Source organism: Cajanus cajan, chromosome 1, assembly GCF_000230855.2.
Source record: "Cajanus cajan strain Asha chromosome 1, NIPB_CcT2T_4, whole genome shotgun sequence".
Classification (NCBI taxonomy): domain Eukaryota; kingdom Viridiplantae; phylum Streptophyta; class Magnoliopsida; order Fabales; family Fabaceae; genus Cajanus; species Cajanus cajan.
In genome coordinates this window covers 77245215-77272709 of record NC_138517.1, presented here as the reverse complement: position 1 = coordinate 77272709, position 27495 = coordinate 77245215, and the positions used below count along the sequence as shown (strand labels likewise).

General features: G+C 32.7%; 7 protein-coding genes across 11 annotated transcripts; 6 read left to right on the top strand and 1 right to left on the bottom strand.

Annotated features, from left to right (window-relative positions):
• Nucleotides 1–353: 353 nt before the first annotated feature.
• Nucleotides 354–8586, top strand: LOC109817607 (major strawberry allergen Fra a 1.06). The gene is made up of 2 exons (XM_083063133.1): nt 354–537; nt 8129–8586. The coding sequence occupies exons 1-2, from the start codon at nt 354–356 to the stop codon at nt 8419–8421; spliced, it is 477 nt and encodes a 158-aa protein (XP_082919259.1). The 3' UTR covers nt 8422–8586.
• Nucleotides 8587–9616: 1030 nt separating this feature from the next.
• On the top strand, nt 9617–10774 carry LOC109817617 (uncharacterized). Its single transcript, XM_020382931.2, has one exon. It carries the CDS (start codon nt 9617–9619, stop codon nt 10772–10774), a length of 1158 nt encoding a protein of 385 aa, XP_020238520.2.
• A 4680-nt stretch (nt 10775–15454) lies between these two features.
• On the bottom strand, nt 15455–19474 carry LOC109817609 (melanoma-associated antigen G1-like protein). 5 transcript variants are annotated; one of them, XM_020382922.2, is made up of 8 exons: nt 19334–19474; nt 18528–18657; nt 18377–18434; nt 18050–18296; nt 17101–17253; nt 16759–16864; nt 16530–16644; nt 15455–15835 (listed from the first exon to the last, which is right to left on the bottom strand). In XM_020382922.2, exons 3-8 carry the CDS (start codon nt 18422–18424, stop codon nt 15794–15796), a joined length of 711 nt encoding a protein of 236 aa, XP_020238511.1. In that variant the 5' UTR covers nt 18425–18434; nt 18528–18657; nt 19334–19474; the 3' UTR covers nt 15455–15793. The 5 variants fall into 5 exon arrangements, with proteins under 5 accessions (XP_020238511.1, XP_020238509.1, XP_020238510.1 ...); XM_020382920.2 differs by having other exon boundaries at nt 18571–18657; XM_020382921.2 differs by having other exon boundaries at nt 18377–18425; nt 18571–18657.
• On the top strand, nt 19389–19806 carry LOC109817611 (cytochrome C oxidase biogenesis Cmc1-like protein). Its single transcript, XM_020382923.3, has one exon. The coding sequence runs from the start codon at nt 19389–19391 to the stop codon at nt 19653–19655; it is 267 nt and encodes an 88-aa protein (XP_020238512.1). The 3' UTR covers nt 19656–19806.
• A 1658-nt stretch (nt 19807–21464) lies between these two features.
• LOC109817615 (major allergen Pru ar 1) lies at nt 21465–22444 on the top strand. Its single transcript, XM_020382928.3, has 2 exons — nt 21465–21740; nt 22024–22444. Exons 1-2 carry the CDS (start codon nt 21557–21559, stop codon nt 22320–22322), a joined length of 483 nt encoding a protein of 160 aa, XP_020238517.1. The 5' UTR covers nt 21465–21556; the 3' UTR covers nt 22323–22444.
• A 144-nt stretch (nt 22445–22588) lies between these two features.
• LOC109817605 (major allergen Pru ar 1) lies at nt 22589–24604 on the top strand. Its single transcript, XM_020382911.3, has 2 exons — nt 22589–23827; nt 24176–24604. The coding sequence occupies exons 1-2, from the start codon at nt 23644–23646 to the stop codon at nt 24472–24474; spliced, it is 483 nt and encodes a 160-aa protein (XP_020238500.1). The 5' UTR covers nt 22589–23643; the 3' UTR covers nt 24475–24604.
• A 1407-nt stretch (nt 24605–26011) lies between these two features.
• LOC109817619 (pathogenesis-related protein STH-2) lies at nt 26012–27050 on the top strand. The gene is made up of 2 exons (XM_020382933.3): nt 26012–26296; nt 26518–27050. The coding sequence occupies exons 1-2, from the start codon at nt 26113–26115 to the stop codon at nt 26814–26816; spliced, it is 483 nt and encodes a 160-aa protein (XP_020238522.1). The 5' UTR covers nt 26012–26112; the 3' UTR covers nt 26817–27050.
• The last annotated feature ends 445 nt before the right edge of the window (nt 27051–27495 follow it).

The window sequence follows — 27495 nt, the reverse complement described above, 5'->3', positions numbered from 1 at the left end:
GACTAAAAAAATATTTTAATCTTAAATAATTTATACGTGTTCATTTGATTAGTTTATATAAAAGAGGGACCCAACAATATTTTCTAGGAATTAATTATGTTTCATATATAGATAAAGACAGTAAAACAATTTGAGAAGTCCTAGAGCGATCTGGTTCGTTAAAGTCACCTCTTTTAATTTGACTTTTTTGTTAAACAATTCAAACTAATTGAACATTTTTTTTATTAGGAATTTAGGACAGATTAATTTAACTTTAACTTTGCAAATTAGGGAGAACTTCGCAGTAACCTGCAACGCCTATATAAAATGCCATATCTTCTTCTTCTTCTTCTTCTTCTTCGTATCACAAAATCATGGGAGTTTTCATTACCGAAAGCGAGCAAGTTACTACCGTGGCTCCTGCAATTCTATTCAAAGCCATAGTCCTTGATTTTAGCAATGTTTTTCCAAAAGCTTTACCAAACTTATGTAAGAGTGTTGAAATCGTTGAGGGAGACGGTGGGCCAGGAACCATTAAGGAGTTTACTCTTCTTCAAGGTTAATTAACCTTTTCTTTTTTCTTTTGATAATTATATTATCTGTGATATATATCTATTGACTTTATTGATTATGTTATAAAAGGAAGAAAAAGTAAAGAGAAGAAACAAGACAGTATGAGATGGAGAAAAGAATCTGACTAGTGTATTATCTTTGGGAGAGGAGTAACCTATTTATAAGTACATGTGGTAACTGAACAATTACACAAAAAGGGAATAATACATAATGAACATATAAATGGTAATGATTGATAATGAGTATTGGCATCCACTAATTAAGCCACTAATTATTATTCATAACACTCCCCCTTGGATGTCCAATATTTAGAATGTGCCTCGTTAAAACCTTACTAGGAAAAACCTTGTGGGATAAAAACCTAGTGAAGGAAAAAGAGTACATCATTCATAAATATTTATTTCTCCCCCTCATGCATACAATCTTTAAGACGACGGAGTCCAATCTTGTGTATCAACTGTTCAAAAACTTTTCTTGGAAGTGACTTTGTAAAGAGATCTGCTAAGTTGTCACTTGAGCGGACTTGTTGAACATTTATATCACCATTCCTTTGAAGATCATGAGTAAAAAAGAATTTTGGTAGAATATGCTTTGTTCTATCTCCCTTGATGTATCCATCTTTCAATTGTGCAATACATGCAGCATTATCTTCATATATAACTGTCGATGTCATTTTTCCAGAAGATAAACCACAAGTTTCCCGTATGTGTTGAATCACAGATCTTAGCCAAACACATTCACGACTTGCCTCATGTAATGCTAAAATTTCAGCATGATTAGATGAAGTGGCTGATATGGTTTGTTTTACAGATCGCCATGAAATGGCTGTACCACCACTTGTAAACAAATATCCTGTTTGTGATTTACCATTATGAGGATCCGACAAATAACCTGCGTCTGCATAACCATTTCGTTCTGGTTTGGAAACATTTGAATATAATAACCCCATATCCATTGTACCTTTAAGATAACGAAGTATTTGTTTAACTTCATTCCAATGTCTTCGTGTAGGTGAAGAACTATATCTTGCTAACAAATTAACAGCAAACGCTATATCAGGTCGTGTATAATTAGCAAGGTACATTAGTGCTCATATAGCACTAAGATATGGTACTTCAGGACCAAGTATTTCTTCATCCTTTTCTTGAGGTCTAAATGGATCTTTATTAACATCTAAAGATCTTACAACCATGGGAGTGCACAATGGATGTGATTTGTCCATATAAAACATTTTAAGCACCTTTGTTATATAAGCTTCTTGATGCACAAGAATTCCATTTTCTAAGTATTCAACTTGCAATCCTAGACAAAACTTTGTCCTTCCTAGATCCTTCATTTCAAATTCTTTCTTTAAGCAATCTATTGCTTTTGAAAGCTCTTCAGGAGTTCCAATAATGTTTATGTCATCTACATAAACTACAATTATGGCAAATCCATTTTGAGATCTTTTAATAAATATACACGGACAAATTGGATCATTTTTATATCCTTCTTGTAACAAGTATTCACTTAGTCGATTATACCACATACGACCTGATTGCTTTAGCCCATATAGGGACTTATTTAATTTAATCGAATAATCTTCTCTAGAAATTGCATCGTCAGGCAAATTAAATCCTTCTGGGAGTTTCATATAAATGTTAGCATCAAGAGAGCCATATAAATATGTTGTAACTACATCCATTAGATGTAAATTAAGTTTTTCATGTACAACCAAACTAATTAAATATCGAAAAGTGTTTGCATCCACTACAGGTGAATATGTCTCTTCAAAATCAATACCGGGTCTTTGTGAAAAACCTTGAGCAACTAGTCTTGCTTTATATCTCACAATTTCACCATTTTCATTTCGTTTTCGCACAAACACCCATTTGTATCCAATTGGTTTTACATCTTTTGGTGTACGTAGTACTGGTCCAAAAACTTTTCGTTTAGCAAGTGAGTCTAATTCTGCCTCAATTGCATCTTTCCATTTTGGCCAATCATTTCTTTGTCGACAATCGTTGATGGACTTTGGTTCTTGATCCTCAATATCATTTATTTCATTTAGCGCTATATTATACGCAAACACATCATCAATATTGACATTGTTTCGATTCCATCGTATTCCATTCATGACATAATTTATTGAGATCTCTTCATTTTCAATAATTTCAGGTACCTGAGTTTCTTCTGGAACTGGAATATGATTTATGTCAGAGGAATCTTTTTGAGTTTTTACATCCTCAATTTGGTCATTTTGCTCTTTAGCTCCTTTTTTTATTCGAGAATTCTTATCCTTGGAACCAATTGGTCTACCACGCTTCAGGCGTATTTGTGACTCGTTTGTAGTATTAACTTGTCCAACAGGGACTTCGACTCTTATTGGAGCATTAGCCGCTGGTACATATGACTTAGTCACCCTTTTTGGATCTGTGAATACATTTGGTAATTGGTTGGCTAGATTTTGCAAATGAATTATCTTTTGAACTTCTAGTTCACATTGTTTTGTACGAGGATCAAGATGAGATAGTGATAATTCATTCCAACTAATATCTTTTTCCAACTGTTTTTGTTCTCCCCCTAATGTTGGGAAAATCAACTCATTAAAATGGCAATCAGCAAACCTAGCCGTAAATAAATCGCCTGTTAATGGTTCAAGATATTTTATTATAGATGGAGATTCATACCCAACATATATTCCCAACCTTCTTTGAGGACCCATTTTGGTTCTTTGCGGAGGGGCAATTGGAACATATACAGCACACCCAAAGATTCTTAAATGAGAAATATTAGGTTGCTCACCAAAAATCAATTGTAAAGGAGAGAATTTGTGATAACTTATTGGCCTGATGCGAATTAATATTGCGGCATGTAAGATTGCATGCCCCCAAGTTGACATTGGAAGTTTTGATCTCATGAGTAATGGTCTTGCAATTAGTTTTAAACGTTTGATAAATGATTCTGCAAGTCCATTTTGTGTATGAACATGTGCTACCGGATGTTCAATATCAATTCCAATGGATATACAATACTCATTAAAAGCATGAGATGTGAATTCACCAGCATTATCCAAACGAATTTTCTTAATTGGATAATCAGGAAAATGAGCTCTTAATCTAATTAGTTGAGCTAGTAATCTCGCAAACGCCTGGTTGCGAGTTGATAATAAACAAACATGTGACCATCTTGTTGATGCATCAATTAAAACCATAAAATATCTAAATGGTCCACATGGGGGGTGTATTGGTCCACAAATATCACCTTGTATTCATTCTAAAAATAAGATAGATTCATGCCCAATTTTTGCTGGTGATGGTCTAATTATTAACTTTCCTTGGGAACAAGCGGTACATGAAAAAATATTTGATTGAAGAATCTCCCGGCTCTTCAATAAATGTCCGCATGAATTTTCAATTATTTTTCGCATCATGATAGTCCCAGGATGACCCAATCGATCATGCCAAACCTCAAATTTATTTTGATTTGTAAACTTCTGGTTTACAATAATATTTGATTCAACTGTATTAACATACGTGCAATACAGTCCATAAGAGAAAGCAGGTAATTTTTCCAATACTTCCTTTTTATTCAAGTGGATTTTCGTGATATAAAGATATTCTACATTCCCTTCATTGTTTGTTTCAATATGAAACCCATTTAAACGAATATCTTTGAAACTTAATAAGTTTCTATAAGACTTGGGAGAATATAATGCATTTTTAATATGCAACTTCGTTCCTCCCGGTAACAATATATTAGCTCTTCCAGAGCCTTCAATTATATTTGTAGTACCAGATATGGTACTAACTTTGATTTCTTGCATCACTAAATTTGAAAAGAATTTATTATTCTTGAGAATTGTGTGAGTCGTTGCACTATCAGCGAGACACATATCTTCAATATTGATGCTATGGTCAATATCCATTCTTCATAAAATTAAAAAAAAAATTGTAAATAAACAATATGATAAAAGACAAGAAGACAATCATTTCTGGAAAAAAAAAAATTTAACGATAATTTGTATATTAAAAAAAATTCATAATCCAATAACATAAAAACATAAGAAATACCCAAAATCCAATAAATAAAATATGGAAAAAAAATTATTTCTGAACACTCCCATCACCAATAAGGTGATCAATTTTTCCATTTGGATCAGCAAAGAAATCAGCAACATCCAAGTGAGTAACATCCATATGACCATAATCTGAATCACCATCTTCGTAAGCAAAATGTGTCTCTATCTTTTTCTTCTTATTAATTGATTCTTGGTAAAGTTCAACAAGATGCTTTGGTGTACGAAAATTACGTGACCAATGACCCTTGGCACCACAACGATAACATTTGTTTTCCTCGTGTTTGTTACCATGTCCATCCATTTCCTTCTTATTTTTCCCATTATTTTTCCACTTCTGGTGTGAAAAATTATTTTTTACCTCATAACCATGACCACGACCACCTTTACTACCACGACCACGACCATGACCACGGCCACGACCACGGCCACGATTATTTCCACGGTTGTGACCATAGCCTTGACCACTAGTTTCTTAATCATGGGTTGCAACATTCACTTCTGGGAATGGAGCAGAGCCAGTTGGTCGAACCTCATGATTTTTTAATAAAAGCTCATTATTTTGCTCAGCCACAAGGAGGCAGGAAATTAATTCAACATATTTCTTAAACCCTTTTTCTCGATATTGCTACTACAGGAGCACATTCGATGCATGAAAAGTGGAGAATGTTTTTTCTAACATATCTTCATCAGTTATTTTTTTCTCCACACAATTTCAATTTAGAAGTAATTCTAAATATTGCAGAATTATATTCACTTACAGATTTAAAATCTTGTAACCGTAAATGCATCTAATCATAATGAGCTTTTGGGAGAATTACAGTTTTCTGGTGGTCATATCTTTCTTTTAAATTATTCCAAAGAACAAGTGGGTCTTTTATGGTAAGATATTCAGCTTTTAACCCTTCATGAAGGTGATGACGAAGAAAAATCATAGCTTTAGCCTTATCTTGCTTAGATGCTTTGTTTTCTTCTTTAATAGAGTCTCCAAGACCCATTGCATCTAAATGTATTTCAGCATCTAATATCCAAGATAAATAATTCTTTCCCGTAATGTCAAGAGCAACAAATTCGAGTTTCGCAATATTTGACATGTTCAATTCTTAAAATATTTGTCTTGAAAAAAATCTTCACAGCTTTCTCTTGTAGTTGCAACACCAATAGATAAAAGACTATCGTGCTGATAACGTGTTATAAAAGGAAGAAAAAGTAAAGAGAAGAAACAAGACAGTATGAGATGGAGAAAAAAATCTGACTAGTGTATTATCTTTGGGAGAGGAGTAACCTATTTATAAGTACATGTGGTAACTGAACAATTACACAAAAAGGGAATAATACATAACGGACATATAAATGGTAATGATTGATAATGAATATTGGCATCCACTAATTAAGCCACTAATTATTATTCATAACAGATTACTATTTTTTACCAAAACAATTTAATTGATCACCATTTTTTTTTCATCTATGACACTTTGAACTTGAAACTTTAACTAAAAGGTTTGAGTGCAGATCCACATATATCAACAAATTGTTAGCAAAAGTTAATTAAATTTAACTTTGAAATAATGTTTGTCCTAAGTTACTTATATTATTGTCTTCACATTTTATATTAAATAAGGATTTACTTGAAATACATTAATAGTATAAATATTATCATTTAATTATAAATTTCTATATAATTTAAAAATAATTAAATTTTATAATATTTATTTGATTAATAATGTAAATTTTTGTCATATAAAAATTAAATTCATTAAATAATGACACTCAATTTTTTTTTATTTTAAATTTATGATTTGTTCTTAACGGATGCTATTTAATGTTGATACACATACACTATTGGGATACAAACAAGTCCCACATCGATAAAATAAGAGAAAAAATAACAACTTATAAAGCACACATACTCCAATGTTTGAGAGGCCTTTTGGATAATGACCAAAAGTAAAATCGTGAGGGCTTAGGCCCAAAGTAAACAATATCTCATCATTGTAAAGTGTATGCTTAATGTGATATATAAGTACACAGATTACAGATTTCGCTGCATGCATGAAAGGCTAGTTCCCTTGTTTGAGGGGAAGATTATTGGGATACAAATAAGTTTCACATCGATAAAATAAGAGAAAAGATAACAACTTATAAAGCACACACATACTCCAATGTTTGAAAGGCCTTTTAGATAATGACCAAAAGTAAAATCGTGAGGGCTTAGACTCAAAGCAGACAATATTTCATCATAAAATATCTCTTCAGACAAATATCATACAATAACTCCCAACACACACACATATATATGAGGATTCAAATGACATTGATGTAATTTTTATTAATTATTATATCGTTCAATAACTTTTAATTAAATGTGAATTTTTCAAAACTTATCGTTAGATTAAACATTTCTTATTCCTAGATCATATATACAAAATTTTATATTAATCCAAAATGATTTGATATTTCATTCTTATAGAAAAAAAATTGACATAAGTATATACATTTCAAAATATACTAAAATATGAAAACTTTGATTACTTTTAAATTAGTGTTCAGTTTTAACAAAAGTTTATATACACATAAAAAATGATATGAAGTTATAAGTCAACAGTTGAATCAATAAAATTCACATTTAATTAAAAGTTATTGAACGATGTAATAATTGCTAAAAGTTATGTCAATATTGTTTGATAAAAGTTATTAACAAAAGTTATTGAGAGAGAAGAGAATTTAAATAACACTTATATAATTTTTATCGACTATTACACCAGTCAATAACTTTATATAAAAAATGAATTTTGTTAGTCTAATCGTTAAATTGAAAGTTTCTTTTACTTAAATCATATATACAAAATGTTATATTAATCCAAATTTGTTTGATACTATATTTATATATATATATATAATATATACATTTAAAATATATTAAAATATGAACAAATTCGATTATCTTTTTATAGTTGTTCAATTTTAACAAAATTTATTTTAAACATACAAAGTGATATGAGGTTACAATTCACCGATTGAATCAACACAATTTACATTTAATATAAAGTTATTGAATGATGTAGTAGTTGATAAAAGTTATACTGTGTCATTTGATTACTTCCTCTCTCTCTATATATATATTAAAAACATTGATAGGAAAAATTAGTTTATATATATTTTAAAATTAAGCAAAAAATACATTAAAATGAATATAAAGATAAAATTTTATAAGTGTATTATGAAACTTAAAATAATTATTTTAATAAAAATGATAATAATAAGATTAGACATTTAATTATTTTAATCATGAACTAGTCCATTTATTGGCAAGTTTTGGTGGACCAAATAAGAATCTGAAGAAAAATATCTATTTATTTTATGGAGCAAACTTGAACTTGTCCAACTGATGTGCTGATTTGATGGGTTAGGCCGGATTGATTGGTATACAGAGTCCTATTCGTAATACATGCATGTGTTTTGAGCTTGTACTGATAGAATACGATAATTGGTGTTATATATTATGTATATGATTAGGAGGAAGTGTGAAGCACCAAGTGAATGTGATCGACGTGGATAACTACGTGTACCAGTACAGCATAATTGAAGGCGGTGTTCTGTCTGAGCAGTTGGAGTTGGAGAAGGTGAGTTATGAGTACAAATTGGTGCCAAAGCCTGATGGAGGAGGCATCATAAAGGCCACACGCAAATACTACACCAAAGGCGATGCTCAGCTCACACAAGACTTTCTCAAGGCTAACCAGGACATTTCTGCTGCCTTCGTCAAGGCTATTGAGGATTATCTTTTGGCTAATCCTCATTACAACTAAAATTTCTATACACCCCGTTTAGTTTCCACTGTTCATTGTGCTGCTTCTGATTCTGATGTGTGATATTATTTTGGAGTTGCTTGTGTGTGCAAATGATATTGTTGTATTATATTACTTCTAATAAAGAATAATAATAATAATAATAATAAATTTAATTTCATAAAATTGTTATACTCTTTCTGTTTTTCTTAGTTTTGTAAAATAATTGAACAATATGTATTATGAAAGAGAGTAATGAACAAAATAAAGACACCTATTTGGAACATGATTTAAGGTTATTGTTGTCTATAAAGTTAGTAACATGTACGAATTTAACTATTAAACACTTAAAAGAACAAACTGATGATGCTTGACTAAAAAAAATTACACTCTGTTTACACATTAAAATTCGTATATCTATGTTCATGAAGGGGGAAAAAAAGCAAATTGATGATTTAACCCTAGTATTGTTATGCATCCTTGATTAGTCAAACAAATTATACGTGATTAGTTATCGCACCAAGTCTTTGCACGAAATAGTTGTATAGCTATTTAACATGATCCGAAAAACAGCAAATAACTCGTTTTACTAACCAAAAAAAAGGACTTTCTATTAGAACTTGTTAGTTAATTCGGGTCATTTTGTCAATCATTCCACCGTGATATTTATTTTCCTTTCTTCATGTTCCTAATTGTGGAGATTTTTACGTAAGGTGTCTTGTGAGAAATCTAAATCAAGCTACAGTAAACTTGACATTTCAATTTTGGAGACTGCCAACAATTTTCAATTTGATGAACAGTAAATTGGAATTTGAGAATTCCACATTTGCTGCACCGTAATGATTGAATGGTTGCAACACGGAATTGAAATTGAAATTCAACGAAGGCTACACCGTTTCAAATTTGTATACGTTTTCGAATATTATATTATTGTTTACTGTTTTAATTTGCCTATAAAAGGCCGTGTATGCAAAACGAAAAATATAAGTGAAATGCAGAATTGTTTCCTTTGAGTGAAAAACCTCTCCTTTTATTTTCTTTCGTTTCCGCTGTGTGTGAGGAGTAAATTTGATATAAAATTATGTCCAACTGATATCAAATTGGTATCAGAGCCAGAGAGTCCGGTGATAGTGTGAGAAAAAAAAAATATATTTGTGTGAGGAACAAGAGAGTTCTCACTTTATCAAAATTTTCAGAGTCTATTTGAGAAAGAGATATGGCCACCAACTACAATATTGTTTGGTCCGGTCCCAAATTAGATGGGAAACTGGATTACAATTATTGGGCATTATTGATGTCCACCCATTTGAAAGCTCATAATATTTGGAGCTTTATTGAACCAGGCTTACAACAAGGAGCAGATGATGCAACTAAAAGGAAGGACCAGTTGGCGCTATCACAAATTCACCAAGGTGTAGATTATTCAATTTTTGGCAAAATAGCAAATGCCAAAACAGCCAAAGAAGCGTGGGATATTTTGAAGCTATCATACAAAGGAGTAGAGAAAGCTCAAAAATCCAAGTTGCAATCTTTGCGACGGGAATATGAAAGATATGAAATGTCGAATTCTGAATCCGTGGAACAATATTTTTCACGAGTTACAGATCTCGTCAACAAAATGAGAGTATATGGAGAAGATATTCCTGAAAGCAAGGTGGTGGAGAAAATTCTACGCACCATGCTGATGAAGTTTGATCATGTGGTGACTACAATAATTGAGTCCCACGACACAGACACCATGACAGTTGCAGAATTGCAAGGTAGTATTGAAAGCCATGTGAGCAGAATCTTGGAGAAAACTGAAAAAGGAAATGAAGAAGCATTGAAAAGCCAGGTGAATTTTACCAACATAGCAGAATCTAGCCGAAGTGAAGATAGTAGAAGTCGTGAAGGTGGAAATATAAATTTCAGAGGTAGAGGTCGTGGTAGTTTCAGAGGAAGAGGTCGTTGTAATTTTAATCAACAATGGAGAGACAACAATTTCAGGCCACTTAATCAAGGAAGAGGTGGACACAATTTCAGATCTTCCAACCGTGGAAGAGGAAGAGGCAGCTTCACTAACCAGGAGAGGACAAATTTCAATTGCTACCACTGTGGAAAGTTCGGGCACAGAGCTGCAGATTGTAGATTCAAACAACAAGCAAATATAGCAGAAAATCAATATAAGCATACTGGTGAGAGTTCTGATAGTCCACAAACCTTACTTCTAGTAGCAAATAATTTTTCAGGCGATGGAGATATTTGGTACCTAGATACTGGCTGCAGCAACCACATGTGTGGGAAAAAGGAGTTATTTTTCTCACTAGATGAAACGGTAAAATCTACTGTGAAATTTGGAAATAATTCTAACATTCCGATTTTGGGAAAAGGTTGAGTTGCAATTAAATTGAAGGATGGTTCTCAAAATTTCATCTCTGATGTTTTCTATGCTCCTGGTCTTCATCATAACCTGTTAAGTATGGGACAACTATCAGAGAAAGGTTATAACATGCAGATTCATCATGGATACTGCACGTTGATAGACAAAAGTGGAAGATTTATAGCTAAGGTAAAAATGACCCCGAATCGCTTATTTCCTTTGAAGATTTGTCATGAAAAGTTTTCTTGTTTGAGTTCTATTATTCCCAATGATGATTGGTTGTGGCATATGCGCTTTGGACACTTTCACTTCTCTGGATTAAATTATTTGTCAAGAAAAGAATATGTTTCTGGCTTGCCTATTGTGAATATTCCTAATGGTGTTTGTGAGACGTGTGAGATTGGAAAGAAGCATAGAGAATCATTCCCAACTGGAGTATCTTGGAGGGCAAAGAAGCTATTAGAGATAGTTCATTCAGATTTATGCATGGTTGAAATACCAACACATGGCGGTAGCAGGTATTTCATTACTTTTATTGATGACTTTAGCAGAAAAGCTTGGGTGTATTTTTTGAAACAGAAATCAGAAGCTTGTGATGCCTTTAAGTCATTTAAGGCATTTGTGGAGAAACAAAGTGGCTGTAAGATTAAAGCATTAAGGACAGATAGAGGCCAAGAATATCTTGCCTGTGCAAATTTTTTTGACCACCATGAAATTCAGCATCAAATGACAACTAGATGCACTCCTCAACAAAATGGAGTAGCAGAAAGGAAGAACAGAACAATCATGGATATGGTGAGATGCATGCTAAAGGCAAAACAAATGCCTAGAGAATTCTGGGCAGAAGCAGTTTCTACTGCTGTGTATATTTTGAACAGGTGTCCAACAAAGAGTGTTCGTGATAAAACACCAGAAGAAGCTTGGAATGGAAGGAAGCCCTCAATCCGGCATCTCAGAATTTTTGGGTGTATAGCATATGCTCACGTACCAGATCAACTCAGAAAGAAGCTAGATGACAAAGGAGAGAAGTGCATCTTTATTGGTTACAGCACCAACTCAAAGGCGTATAAGCTTTACAATCCAGTAACAAAGAAGGTTATCATCAGCAGAGATGTGACCTTTGATGAAGAAGGAATGTGGGATTGGTCTTTCAAAGCACAAAAGGAGCCTGTAATAAATCCAGAAAACTATGAAGAGGAGAATGGACATGTAAATCCAACACCTGATGAACCAGAAACATCAAGCAGACCACAAAGGCAAAGGAGACTACCAGCCAGATTGGAGGATTATGTTGTGGGTAATGATAATGACCCATCTGATGAAGAAATTATCAATTTTGTCTTATTTGCAGATTGTGAGCCTGTAATTTTTGAAGAAGCTTCAAATAATCAACATTGGAGAAAAGCAATGGATGAAGAAATTCATGCCATTGAGAAGAATCAAACATGGGAGCTGACAGACTTACCAGCAGACAAAAGGCCAATTGGAGTAAAGTGGGTGTACAAAACTAAGTACAAGTCCAGTGGAGAAATTGATCGCCTTAAAGCAAGGTTGGTAGCAAAAGGGTACAAACAAAAGCCAGGTATTGATTATTTTGAGGTATTTGCTCCTGTAGCGAGATTAGATACAATTCGTATGCTTATCTCTCTATCAGCTCAAAATAATTGGAAAATTCATCAAATGGATGTTAAATCTGCTTTTCTGAATGGAACTTTGGAAGAAGAAGTATATGTTGAGCAGCCTGCAGGATATGAAGTTAAAGGAAAAGAAGATAAAGTCTACAGATTGAAGAAGGCATTGTATGGTCTGAAGCAGGCACCCAGGGCGTGGTATAAGAAAATTGATTCTTACTTTGTGGATAATGGTTTTCAGAGATGCCCATTTGAACACACTTTGTATATCAAATCAGTTGATCCTGACAATATTCTTATTGTGTGCCTCTATGTTGATGATCTAATTTTTACTGGCAACAATCCAAAAATGTTTGTAGAATTCAGGGAGGCTATGGTTAAATGTTTTGAAATGACGGATTTGGGCCTAATGTCCTATTTTTTAGGCATCGAGGTTGATCAGCGAGATGATGGAATTTTCATTTCTCAAAAGAAATTCGCAGGTGATATTTTAAAGAAGTTCAAGATGGAGAATTCAAAGCCAATCTCAACACCTGTTGAAGAAAAGTTGAAGCTGACCAGTGACATTGGAGGCAAGAAAGTCAATCCAACTCTCTATAAAAGTTTGATTGGAAGCCTTAGATATTTAACTGCAACCAGGCCAGATATTGTCTATGGAGTTGGACTACTCAGCAGATTCATGGAAAAGCCTCGAGATTCTCATTAGCAGGCAGCTAAAAGAATTCTCAGATACATCAAAGGTACTCTGACAGAAGGAATTTTCTATGATAAAAACATTGATGTGAATCTTGTTGGATATACGGATAGTGATTGGGCAGGAGATATAGAGACGAGAAAGAGCACGTCAGGATATGCATTCAATCTTGGAAGTGGTACAATATCATGGTCATCAAAGAAGCAACAAGTGGTGGCACTCTCAACTGCCGAAGCAGAATATATAGCAGCAACAAGTTGTGCAACCCAAGCTGTGTGGCTGAGAAGAATGCTTGAAGTAATGTATCAAAAGCAAAATACTCCCACAATGATATTTTGTGATAACAAGTCAGCAATTGCATTATGCAAAAATCCAGTATTTCATGGAAGATCCAAGCACATAGATATTCGGTTTCATAAAATCCGAGAACTGGTAGCTGAGAAAGAAGTAACAATTGAATATTGTTCAACTGAAGAACAAGTTGCAGATATTTTCACGAAGCCGTTAAAAGTTGAGTTATTCTGCAAGTTAAAAAAAAATGCTTGGAATGATACAAGCTTGATTTAAGGGAGGCAATGTGAGAAATCTAAATCAAGCTACAGTAAACTTGACATTTCAATTTTGGAGGCTGCCAACAATTTTCAATTTGATGAACAGTAAATTGGAATTTGAGAACTCCACATTTGCTGCACCGTAATGATTGAATGGTTGCAACACGGAATTGAAATTGAAATTCAACGAAGGCTACACCGTTTCAAATTTGTATACGTTTTCGAATATTATATTATTGTTTACTATTTTAATTTGCCTATAAAAGGCCGTGTATGCAAAACGAAAAATATAAGTGAAATGCAGAATTGTTTCCTTTGAGTGAAAAACCTCTCCTTTTATTACAGTTGGACATAATTTTATATCAAATTTACTCCTCACACACAGCGGAAACGAAAGAAAATAAAAGGAGAGGTTTTTCACTCAAAGGAAACAATTCTGCATTTCACTTATATTTTTCGTTTTGCATACACGGCCTTTTATAGGCAAATTAAAACAGTAAACAATAATATAATATTCGAAAACGTATACAAATTTGAAACGGTGTAGCCTTCGTTGAATTTCAATTTCAATTCCGTGTTGCAACCATTCAATCATTACGGTGCAGCAAATGTGGAATTCTCAAATTCCAATTTACTGTTCATCAAATTGAAAATTGTTGGCAGCCTCCAAAATTGAAATGTCAAGTTTACTGTAGCTTGATTTAGATTTCTCACATTGCCTCCCTTAAATCAAGCTTGTATCATTCCAAGCATTTTTTTTAACTTGCAGAATAACTCAACTTTTAACGGCTTCGTGAAAATATCTGCAATTTGTTCTTCAGTTGAACAATATTCAATTGTTACTTCTTTCTCAGCTACCAGTTCTCGGATTTTATGAAACCGAATATCTATGTGCTTGGATCTTCCATGAAATACTGGATTTTTGCATAATGCAATTGCTGACTTGTTATCACAAAATATCATTGTGGGAGTATTTTGCTTTTGATACATTACTTCAAGCATTCTTCTCAGCCACACAGCTTGGGTTGCACAACTTGTTGCTGCTATATATTCTGCTTCGGCAGTTGAGAGTGCCACCACTTGTTGCTTCTTTGATGACCATGATATTGTACCACTTCCAAGATTAAAGCATTAAGGACAGATAGAGGCCAAGAATATCTTGCCTGTGCAAATTTTTTTGACCACCATGGAATTCAGCATCAAATGACAACTAGATACACTCCTCAACAAAATGGAGTAGCAGAAAGGAAGAACAGAACAATCATGGATATGGTGAGATGCATGCTAAAGGCAAAACAAATGCCTAGAGAATTCTGGGCAGAAGCAGTTTCTACTGCTGTGTATATTTTGAACAGGTGTCCAACAAAGAGTGTTCGTGATAAAACACCAGAAGAAGCTTGGAATGGAAGGAAGCCCTCAATCCGGCATCTCAGAATTTTTGGGTGTATAGCATATGCTCACGTACCAGATCAACTCAGAAAGAAGCTAGATGACAAAGGAGAGAAGTGCATCTTTATTGGTTACAGCACCAACTCAAAGGCGTATAAGCTTTACAATCCAGTGACAAAGAAGGTTATCATCAGCAGAGATGTGACCTTTGATGAAGAAGGAATGTGGGATTGGTCTTTCAAAGCACAAAAGGAGCCTGTAATAAATCCAGAAAACTATGAAGAGGAGAATGGATATGTAAATCCAACACCTGATGAACCAGAAACATCAAGCAGACCACAAAGGCAAAGGAGACTACCAGCCAGATTGGAGGATTATGTTGTGGGTAATGATAATGACCCATGTCGTCAATCCAGTGGAGTCTTGAAAATCGAAAACTAACTTTTAATACTCTTCTATATAAAGTTGTTAAGCCTGTCATTAAGGGTTTCAACTTGCAACAATGTATACATAAAACCTAACACACTAAATACATCAGATTGAATTTAAGTATATAAACTTAATATATACATGATTCAAATTTAAATTTAAACTGAAAAAGGCATAGCATAACATTTATACATCCAATCAGCAGATTTCTCTAAAGACAAAATTTGATTGATATTCTGGACGAGTTTAGGGCTTAAATTCAGTAATCAATTAGTAAATCTATTTCTCTCCTTTTCTTTTACCAGCATAATTATATCTCAATGAGACATTGAAGAGCCAGCTACTCTTGGGAAGCACCCACTGAAGTATTCTCCTTCACAATCTGCAAGAGAAATCTTGTTTCATAAAGGAATACGTAATACAATAGGATTATTCAAAATCAACAACATTAAATGACAATATTTTCTTTGATGAAGAGCAATGGTTATTATCACAAACAGCAATCCACACATTACTTTCAACATAAAGTAAACTCTATTTCCTCGGTTTTATTTTAAATAAATTGAATAGTTGAGTTATCACTTTTCTCTGTTTGCTACATGGGAGACACATCTGAACAATCCTCCATACTCAGTTCTATTTGCTTCAGCTGTTTTTCTCAATGTTGATTGCGTTTAGCAACAATTTGATAATATGAATAGTAACATATATCAACACTGGGCTAAAGCTCCCACAAAAGAAGTTCACAAGACATTTACCATGTATTTGGAAGAGCTTATGGAGTGCTTGTCAGCGAACTTATAAAAAAGCTTACAAGTTATAACTTCCACAGAGATCATTTTTGCATATTTCAATAAGCTAGCTTAACAGAATAAGTTTTTTTAACTCATGCTTACAAGTTTCATGGTCAAATACATGGCGTAAGCCCTTGCATGATAAGTGCTTATTGAATAGGCATTTAATCAAACTGTATAATCAATCTTGCCCTTATTGCCTACTATTAAATTGAATGAAATGAATTAAAAAAAGAAAGAACTAACCACAAACTTATATAATTTACTTTCCCATAACACTACCTGAGAGATATATTCCTTGATCTTGTCGTTCATGGGTCCATCTAATGCTCTCTCAGCAAGCTCATAATATACAGTATTTCCTTCAGGACCATTAACTTTGTCTTTCTGTAAATACCTGCAAAGAAAAAAGTGAAAAAAGAATTGTCATCACTTGTCAGTAGAAATCATATATTGCCACAAAATGCGGGAAATCTTCCAATTTAAATCCATCACATTAAACAAATCTCACCTTTGCTGAACAAGAAGTTCCAATGCTTGCTTAACATTTCCAAGGACTGGATGACTTGCTTCATTTTCACCCAAACCCATCCTCCTCATTTGGCTCCATAGAGATTCTGAAATACTCGCACCATGAGTACCATTGTGTTAAAAAGACCAAAACTGAATTTCCCTTAAAACTTTCAATCAATTTTTTAGCCAACAACAATAAAACAGTTAAAAGAACTTTTGTATTAATTACATTTGTCTAGAGATCTTAAAGTAGTTGCATTGACTTCCATGAGTTTACCAAGTGCATATGCATATGTACATACATAATTCTAGCACTATGATACTAAATTAGTAATCATACCTTCTGGAATTTTGCCACCAGCAAGATATACAACACTAATTATGACAAAAGTGAATCCAGACAGATGTGCAGTGTTCACATCCACAACATATTTTTCATATACATTAGGAGGAAGTTGACTTATGAGAACATATGATTTTGATTCTGCAACACCTGAAAGAATAAACATCATAAGACCATTAGAAGAAAAAAATGTAGATGGAAACAATAACAACATGCTGGAAAACTCCTGAGAATGCAAACAGCTTAAACAAGTAAAAAGCAATTAAGACTAGATTTACTTATTCCAGAAAAACAATGTTAAATGAACCCAGTGCATTCTCTAGTCTCTAACGTTTACTAGGTAACACTATTCTGAGGACATAGATCTTCAAAGTCCAAATGATACTTTACATATAGCCAAGGCAACCACAAAGGTGGATCAATCATCAATTAACTATTACTAGAGAGAAGTATGATTATAAAGGTATGAAATAATATATTTTCAATCAATTCATAGAATAGAAGTCGATCCATACACATTTTCTTACAATTAAAGAAGACAGTTACTGGTCCTGAAATCAACTACGGACAAAAAATACAACGACAATCCAAATTCATAATTACTACATACATGACTCATAGTGCTCCAGCAACATCTGACTAAAATATTCTATTCAAGAAATGCTAGCAATAACTTTCTAACACACCTTTTATTATTTACTGAAATTTATTTCACGTTTTTTTTTTGTGCAGTTTCACTTCTTATTTAATAAGTATCTCTTAATTATGTAGTTTAAAATAATTTTTCCCCAATAGTAGAATGATGGTTAGAAAGAGTGTGACAGATAGACACACAGAATATTGCTAACACTCCTGTTCATAATCACAAAGTAAATGCCCCATCATTTTCTCTCAAATTGTTGCTAAAAATTCACAAAAAGAAAAAAAGAGTGAGCAAAATGCTCACTTTGTTGGGAGGACCGTGTCTGGGTTTTGGATGAAGGGAGGGTCCTTTGAAGTTCCCTCATTTCATAGCCAAATACAGAAGAAAGCTTGTCCTTAGCCTCATTTATGACAAAAGTGGGAAGGTTACGCTGATGATAGTTCTTCGTAACGAGTTGTGTGAGTTCCTCTCTCTTAATAGGGCACCCTGAATTCTGATGGGTTTTAAAAAGCATGTACCTAATCACTTCTCCTACAAGCTTGTCCTTTTCCTGAAATCAAAATCAAATGAGATGCCCTACATCCCAAAAAGTCCTCATTTTTTGTGAAAATAAAGGAAGAAGCAAAGCACCTCTTTTGAAATCCCGAATTGGGAGAAATCTTCGGCAGCGTTTGACATCCTGCAAGCACTGTCAGCAAGGTGTGATGCATTGGTTTTAAATTGGGAAAGCGGGAGGCAAAAAAACAAATGAAAAACGAAAAGAGAGCGAGGATGTTCAAACATTAAGAGGGGTGAAGGAACGTTATCAGGTGAAAAGTCGAAACCTTTTTGGTGTTTGTCTTCGAATTGAACTGTGTCTGGTTTGTGCGAAACAAATTAGGGATGGGATGGACGTCAGCACTCAGCACCGCCTGATTTATATAAAACATGTTTAAATACAACTTTATTATAAGTATTTTTAAAAGTTTTACCAAAATAATTTTTTATTTTTAATTATCTCAAAAATACTTTTAATTTATATTGAGATGATAACATTTTTATTTAATTTAATTTTTTATAGTAATTACTTCACTTATAAAAAATATGGTTAATTTTTTTTTACTAATTTGTTGTTTTTTATTAGTGCATACATGCATAAGATAATTATTTATTTTACATAATTAAATTAATAATAATTAAATATTTTAATAATATATTATATTGTAATTGATATTTATAATAAATAAATAAATTTGACCATATAAATTACATGTAACATTTATGATTAATAATTTATATTATAATATAAAAATATTTTTTATTATTAAAAATATATATTAAAAGAGTATTCAAATAAAAATAAATGTAAAAAAAAATTTGAGAAGAATAACGCGTATATAAAATAAAAAAATTATTCTATTTTACATATAGAATAATAGGTTTACTTACATATTATATCTTAAATTTATAATAAATAATTTAAAATTTAATATATTATTTTTTAAATGTGAACATTTTCTTTTAAAAATGCCAAAATATAATATATAATTTAGAGTTTTATAATTATTAACTCGTCATATTGATATCCAAGTACAGAATGAGCCGAACCAATTATGCATTCCATTTACAGTGGTGACTGTGAGTACGATCTGGAAGGAAAAGAATGAGAAGGGAAGACACGTGCGAGCGCGTGGAGAAGGCGCTACGGGAGTGCCACCAGCGAGTACCACCGGGTCCGAGTCGCAACTCAGCGTGCCGCCACCTTAACCAGGCTCTGGCCATGTGCCTTGTTTCGTTAGCGTGTCCTGAGGAATCGGAGGCGGTGCGCACCCTCTGCTCCACCGCCGGCACCGCTCTCAAGCGCCATCAGTGCCAACAGGCTCAGCTTTCCCTCTCCCGATGCCTCTCTTCTCACCAAACAATTCCCTAAACCTAATTTATGCTATTCCATTCTCTGTAATTTTGCTAAACACAGATAATTTTGGGAATTTGTAGCTACAAGAGCTTATTATGTAATTTAGTTTTAACTCGATCTGTACCGAGGAAAATAAAATTATTTATCATTCATAATTGACAAATAATTATTTGAATCAAAACTTGATCTTTCTGGAATGTACCTGACCTGAGAAATAAATTAAATTTTTTTTATAGAGAAATAAATATAATAAAATTTGTATAAATTATTTTATGCATAAATTAATTTTTATTTTTATAAATATATTTGATTTTTTTTTATTTCTCTTATAATCATGTTTTTAAAAAAGTTTATCTAAATAGTATACAAATGAACCCTAATATGCATGGAGACTTTATGTATATCCCTTTATTATAGCAGCATATTATAGATTAATATGAATTATTTAATTATTTAATAATCTAATAACATAACAATTGTTTACACAACCGGTTATATATATTATTCATTAATAATTTTTTAAATATTAATTATTAAATATAATTAAAGTGTGAATTCAAATTAATTTAATCAACTAGTTTTTGTTCTAATGAAAAAAATATACTATTAAATAATGAAACCAATATTCAAATCTTCAATAAGAGAAAGATTTAGTATTCTAACACGACAAAATCTTGAAAACATATTTACTTTTGAACTCAGATAATGTAGAGAATTACAAAATAATCAAAAAAAATTATATGAAAATATAGGATATTTTTTCTTAATTCAAAACAAACCGTAGATAAAAATATGCATTATTAGGTATTCTTATATAAATTGAGGAAAAAAATTAAATTGAGCAACTCTTTTTTAATTATTTAATTTTACCCCTTTAGATTAACATTGCTATTTTGTTCTTTAGCATTATTTTTTCCTTAATATAACAAAGAAAGAACATTCAATCACGCTGGAGTAGATAACAAATATGACGACCACAACTACGTTTTTCGGCCATTAAATAGGACAGGCTTCGATCAACTTCTATTTTTCTACATAAAATTTATTTTTACTGTACATAGTGAAACAATTAATTAAAAGTTTAAAGCAATCTGTGTCAGGGTAGGGAATGGGAACTCATCAATGAGTGTGATATTTGTTGCCTTAAATACGCAGGCACACTAGGTGGCTGTGGTCTATGATGTGTAAAAATAGCAACGATAATCCCATGATGGCTATGAACAAGAACAATAGCATTACGATGGAAAAACAGAAGGACATGAATCTTTATTGTGTTAACTGTTATTTACTCTTGTATTAAGATGCTAGCCATTTCTACATCAGTTTCATTTTTTAAGATGTTTCTATTTGCTTCTTTGTTAAAGTTAAGATCCTTGTCGCTACAAACAGTGGATGTATAAGTTGCAGCCAATAAATTTTCAACTGAATTAGAGGCTCAAATAGCAATCCAACCGCCACATTTATGTTTGACAGTGATTCTCTAACTTAAAATAGCGGTGGCCGTATGGAAAAATAATTATTCAAGTCAGAAAGAAAATTTGGAAATTTGAGGCATCTATGAAAATGTTAAGGTTTTAATACTATGCATGTGATTTCGTAATATCAAATGCATAGATTTAGAAGTAATAGGCTCACAGGTTGCATTGTTGTATATGTTGATTAGATGCTAAGAAGGTAAAGGAAACAAAGACTTTCATTGGAATTAATGAGGCATGCAAGGACGGTCCATTTTAAAATAGTGGGACAGGCACCTTGGTAGTTTGTTGAAAGATTGCCATATGTAACATTAAATGTTTATCCTCTTCATCTATAAATGCACACGTCTCTAAGATCTCTCATCACTGCATTTCAAAGTGCTACATAGACTTTCAAGTTTCTAGCCATTTTTTGTAGTTCACTTCAGACTTCTAAGCAACATGGAGGCCCTCACTTTCACTGAGGAGTTTACTAGCACTGTCCAGGCAGGGAGGTTGTTCAAGGCTTTGATTCTTGATGCTCCTAACCTCATCCCCAAGCTGATGCCTGAAGCCATTAAGAATGTTCAACTGATTGAAGGGAATGGTGGCCCTGGAAGCATTCAGGAGATTACCATTGCTGAAGGCTAGTTGCATCATTTCACACTAGTTTTCACTTTATCACTTATTTTTTGTTTTTGTTATTTGTGACCAAGAGTTTGGCAAAATTGACACATAGTGTCATTGTCCGATCAGAATCGGAATTTCACCTCAATAATATATATTTATATTTAATGTAGGCTTCAGGATGCATATTTTCAAATTCCTATGAAATTGTCCAAAGTTTTGTTCTTATATTATTTTATCTTTTATTAAGTTTGAAACTGAAATGAGTAACAAAGAGATCGTTGGTAATGGCTTCAATGCAGGTGATAAAATCAAAAGCTTGAAGCATAGAATTGATGCAATAGACCAAGAGAAATTGACATACAGTTACGCAGTTATTGAGGGGGATGCTGCACTGGAAAAGGTGGACGCAATTTCACATGAGATTAAGTTCGAGGCCACTGAAAAGGGAGGTTGCAAGACTAAGAATGTGAGCAAGTATCAGCCCAAACCAGGGGTTGATGTCAAAGAGGAGGATTTCAAGGCTGCAAGGGAGGAAGGCTTGGCTCTCCTCAAGGTGGTGGATGCCTATCTTGTGGCAAACCCAGAGGCCTATGCTTGAAGTGATCTTACATATAGGGCACCTTTGCTTTACATTATAATATCATGTTCTCTAAATTCAGCCTTTAGTCTACTTTGGAGCCAACTATGATATGGCTTATAATAAAATTTTTGAGTTACTTTGATGGGTCTTGATAGTTGATAGTTAAGGTGCTAGAAATATGGAAGATTATAATATCCACACAATAGTGAATTGGGACCCTTCTTTTCCTTTTTTTTATTGAAAAACTGAGACAATTATTAGACTCTGATTCTGCCACCATTTACCAGAGTGAGTGAAACAGTTATGTGTGATAAGCACTTTCTTTTTTCCCTTTAACCACCATCAGATATTAACTAAGTTAATGGTGTCGCTCATAAAAGTGTCAAATCAGAGACTGAAGGTAAAATCATGGACAGACAGAAAATCAATCAATGCTCCAGACCACTACAAATCTCTCATGAGAAAACCTCAATCTTATGTAAGTAATCAAACTACGTATGTTCCATAAGTCAAGGAAAACGAAGTTTCATAGTGTATATTAGTTGGTCCTTCAAGATGAACAAAATCCCTCATGAGAAACCTCAATCATCATCCATCCACTATAGTTAACATTTGATTTACAAGAACTTGGACCATTACCTTGGTCTCAAAGTCTTTTACAAACCTTAATGGTCTGAGCAGAGTGATGGTCCATTTGGGAACTTTAAAACCAATAATGTCCACTAAAACCACTTCTGATTTCTTCTAGGCAATAGCTAGATAAACTGTCAAGGATCCTTAAGGAATATTTAATTATATTATTGATTAATATTGTGACACATGGTAAGATATTACTGATTACTATATATAATATGAAACATAATTTTAACCTAAAAGAATATTATAGGATATATACTTCAGTAGTACTACTTCAACAGATAATTTAAAAATCCTTTTCTAGAAATTTTCGATACAGAACAAGACCTGTTAGCAATTGTCCAAATTCATTGGATAACTTAATCCTATATGAAAAACTTACCACGAAATAATGGGATATTCTAGCTCATGAGCACCATCATTTTGTTCTGCCGAGTCAGGTTTTGACTTGGTAAATGATAGATACAAATTTTTGTACCAAGAAACAGCTTCAGCCTTTTCTGCCAATCTTGCATATTTTTTTTTCAATTTAATGAAACAAATCTCGAAAACAACGAAGCATAGCACTTTGGGACAAAGAAAAGCAAAGGGGGTATGGACTTGGACATTATAAATAACAGTCCCTCAACATCTTATTTCATCTAAATTCACCAAACACATTTTATAGTTCCTTGGAAGTGGTGTCCTAATATCACTTTCTAGCATGGGTGTTCACACTGAAACAAATGAGTACCCTTCTCCAATCTCTTCATCAAGGTTGTTTAAGGCGTTGGTTGTTGATGATTCCAACCTCATTCCAAAACTTCTGCCACATGCCGTGAAGAGCATTGAACTCATACAAGGCGATGGTGGGGCTGGAAGCATCAAGCAGCTTAACTTTATTGAAGGCATATAACTTTCTACCACAGACTTATAGTAAAATTTATAATTTAGTAGTATCACATTTGTTGGTCAGAGAAATGCTAGCGGACACTATTTGACACACTCTTGATAATATTCTCCCTATTATCAGTTAAAATTTGCAAATTTTGGTAGTTCTTCCACTAAATAAGGAGAGAAATTCATTAAATGAGATGAGACTCACAAAATTTATGATTCTCAGTAAATTTTAACTAATAATAAAAGAAATCTTAGAAAGATAGTGTTAGTGAAAGTTTCTTTAACATTCTTATTGGTAAAATAGTGAGTTTGAAGTCTCAATTCTTTACATAACTTGCTCTTTTTTTTTTTTGTAGGCAGCCAGGTGAAAAGTGTTAAGAACCGGATTGATGAGATCAACGAGGACACATTTACTTACAGTTACACATTGATTGAAGGTGAGTCATTGAAGGATAAGTTTGCATCCATTGCTCATGAGATTAAGTTTGAAGCAGCACCTGATGGTGGTAGCATAAGTAAGGTAACAAGCAAGTATTATCTTAATGGTGATGTTGAGATCAATGAAGAGGACATTAAGGCTAGCAAGGAGAAGGTCTTGGGCATTTACAAAGTTGTGGAAGCCTATCTCCTGCAGAACCCTGCTGTGTATGCTTGAATAATTAATTAGTGTCTACTTAATGCCCCCATTAACCTCACGAGACTGTTTTATGGTTATCTTTTGTATAATAAGGGTCTGCAATGTTTGAAATTTGGGTTCTTCAAATATTAGTACACTTCTTATGTTCCACAGTGGCACTCAATTAAATTGTTTGATTTTTGGGACAACCGAAAGGGATTCAAATATACTTAAATATCAATACTTACATATAAAATTTTGATGTACATATTATAATGGATAATTTTAACTTTTAAAAAATTACAAATAATAATTAATAAATATCAGAAAAATCTTTTGATATAAGTTTTATTTTAATCTTTTAACAAGCACTTATTACCTCTACCAACAGTTGTGTATTTAAAAAAAGACACAGAATGCCTTTTACTCACTGGTCTTAATAATGGATCCTCTAATTGTAAATGAATGGTCATGCTGACACACCTTTAACCAATTAGACATTGTCATTAGTATGACTTTTTTACTTTTATTATAAAAATCAACAATTCATAATAAATAATAGTTTATAATTGAAAATCTTTACATGGTCAAATACATTATTAGTTTTCTCTTACATAATGCATATATTTGTAGTGGTGTGATTAATAAATTACAATTCATTCTTACATTTCATATTAAAATACTTATCTTTTAAGTAAAAGAATATCTTTATATTATATTGTCTTTTTCATCAAATATATAATTTCTTCATTGAAATCTTTTATTTTTATTTTTTAATGTTTAATTATCGATTCACTTTAACATTTCTTTTTATTCCTCGTCAGGTGCAAATAAAATCTGCTGAAATAACACTTAAATCAATTCACTTAATTAATTAATTATCAATTTCATATTTATTTTCTTATTTTTGCTTATCTGGCTAATTAAATATCAACTCTCATAGATAAAATCTACATACATTAATTATATCAAGTATAGAATATTTTATAGCAATTTGTCTTTGTATATTAAAGTACAGTGGCCGCCTTCATTGCCTGGCTTGTTTGTGCCTTTCCTTTTTTTAATCAGACAAGTCCTCATCATAAGAATCAAGATCCAGAAACTATTCGTTATAGTGCTAATGAAAAGCATAACATCATGTGCCACAATCATTACACTTAAGCAAACTTCTCTGCTAACTTTGTTCCATTAGAAGTTGACTTATTTGTTACATTTTTCTTTGCTTCCTCTCTAGCCACTGCTCTTTGGTTAATTGCCTTAAGGTAAATTGATTGCTCTAAAATGCTGAATGACACCTTGTGATTCAAACTTTGCATGAGGTAGGAAATGCACTATTTTCACTTGTACGAATTCAAGTCCATAATGTTGGCAAAATGGTTTGATTTTGATTCTACATTTCTACCAATAGCCGCCCATGTGTATTGCATTAGTTTGATTGGTACAATTATTTGGAAATATGAAATACAAGACTTATTAATCAGCCACTAACATTGAAAGTCTTCAAATAAAAAATTCCCATTCTTAACTACCAGATAAATGTCCATTTTTTTAAAGCCGCAATTATAAATACGAAACCTACTTCACATGAAACCACAGGATCTATAAAGTGCTCTCCCTTGGGATCCAACTTTCACAACCTTAGTTTTTCTTTGATTTTTGCAATCTACACAATTCGTCATGGGAGCCACAACTTTTACACATGATTATTCGTCCCCAGTTACTCCACCACGCATGTTCAAGGCCTTGATCACTGACTCTAGAAATTTGCTTCCAAAGCTCTTACCACAGTTCATAAAAGAGGTCAACGTGATCCAAGGAGATGGGGAAGCTGGAAGCATTGAACAAGTTAACTTTGCTGAAGGTTAGCAAAAAGACTTATTTATTTATTGGGTATAACCATGTTAATATTATCAGTATGAAATATCTATTAACTTTATCAGTATCTAATTTCATTGAGATCAACAACTTGTTGGTAGTAAAAACACTTTAGACAAACTAAAGTGAAATAAATGGATTTTATAGTTATATATATCTCTATCTATATTGTTTGAGAATTTCCTTATATGTTTCTTTTTGGTGCAGCTTTCCCCTTCAAATATGTGAAACACAGGATTGATGAGGTTGATAATGAGAACTTGGTGTGCAAATATACTATGATTGAAGGGGATCCATTGGGGGACAAGCTTGATTCTATAGTTTATGAGGTTAAGTTTGAGGCCACTAGTGATGGAGGTTGCCTTTGTAAAATGACAAGCAAATACAATGTCATTGGGGGTTTCGAAATCAAAGAGGAAGACATAAAGGAAGGAAGGGAAAGCTCCCTTGGAGTCTGCAAAGTTGTGGAAGCCTACCTGCTGGAGAATCCACAAGTCTATGCTTAATCGTTCATTTGTTTTTCTCAAGTATATATACAGATACTGTTCTAAGATTATATTCAAATTTATTCAATTTTTGAATGATAGTGTGCAACAAATATAGGGACAATAAGAATAATGTTTGCAAAGTATTAAACTCCTTAATAAGTCCTTAGTGTTTAAGGGCATACTTTGTGGTTTGACAAATATTTGTACTTTTGTAGTAACAAAGAGTTGGAGATTCACTATCCTCTTTATGAATCGATTGAGTATCATAATAATAATTCTGCCGAATCATTGTGAAACTAACAAACCTTTATAATAGAGTTGAACATCTATGAGTGGTCCAAAAATAATCCGAAAACAAGTGACCCTTTTATCCAACAATGATTGTTAAGATAAATGAAGTTGATACTTTATTTATATATCATCTTAGAAAGTAAATTTAGACCGAATTCAACTTTACAAAATCAGCTTATAAGATACATACTATTCTACACTTATATACTCTATTTTTTTCCACTTATATACTCTATAGGTTAATCATATCAATGGTGGATGTAGAATCTCTAGCAGAAGTCACAGTAGAATATGAAGTGTGGTGGCCATAATTAATAAAATTCTCTACTGCGTCACAGCTAGATTGGAGTGGAGGGTGGAGACCACCAATGCTAAATTTGTCAGAATTTGAGTTTTTTTTTTTTTT

Bases quoted from the DNA above. Each gene is read 5' to 3' on its own strand.
- LOC109817617 (XM_020382931.2), top strand. From the start codon at position 9,617: ATGGCCACCAACTACAATATTGTTTGGTCCGGTCCCAAATTAGATGGG.
- LOC109817619 (XM_020382933.3), top strand. From the start codon at position 26,113: ATGGGAGCCACAACTTTTACACATGATTATTCGTCCCCAGTTACTCCA. The intron at 26,297-26,517 runs GTTAGCAAAAAG...TTTTTGGTGCAG, and splicing joins ACAAGTTAACTTTGCTGAAG to CTTTCCCCTTCAAATATGTG.
- LOC109817615 (XM_020382928.3), top strand. From the start codon at position 21,557: ATGGAGGCCCTCACTTTCACTGAGGAGTTTACTAGCACTGTCCAGGCA. The intron at 21,741-22,023 runs GCTAGTTGCATC...GCTTCAATGCAG, and splicing joins GGAGATTACCATTGCTGAAG to GTGATAAAATCAAAAGCTTG.
- LOC109817609 (XM_020382919.2), bottom strand. From the start codon at position 18,529: ATGTTTGAACATCCTCGCTCTCTTTTCGTTTTTCATTTGTTTTTTTGC. The intron at 16,865-17,100 runs GTATGATTACTA...CGAGTATTTCAG, and splicing joins TGGTGGCAAAATTCCAGAAG to AATCTCTATGGAGCCAAATG. The intron at 16,645-16,758 runs GTGAGATTTGTT...TTTTCTTTGCAG, and splicing joins GAACTTCTTGTTCAGCAAAG to GTATTTACAGAAAGACAAAG.
- LOC109817607 (XM_083063133.1), top strand. From the start codon at position 354: ATGGGAGTTTTCATTACCGAAAGCGAGCAAGTTACTACCGTGGCTCCT. The intron at 538-8,128 runs GTTAATTAACCT...GTATATGATTAG, and splicing joins GGAGTTTACTCTTCTTCAAG to GAGGAAGTGTGAAGCACCAA.
- LOC109817605 (XM_020382911.3), top strand. From the start codon at position 23,644: ATGGGTGTTCACACTGAAACAAATGAGTACCCTTCTCCAATCTCTTCA. The intron at 23,828-24,175 runs GCATATAACTTT...TTTTTTTTGTAG, and splicing joins GCAGCTTAACTTTATTGAAG to GCAGCCAGGTGAAAAGTGTT.
- LOC109817611 (XM_020382923.3), top strand. From the start codon at position 19,389: ATGAGAAGGGAAGACACGTGCGAGCGCGTGGAGAAGGCGCTACGGGAG.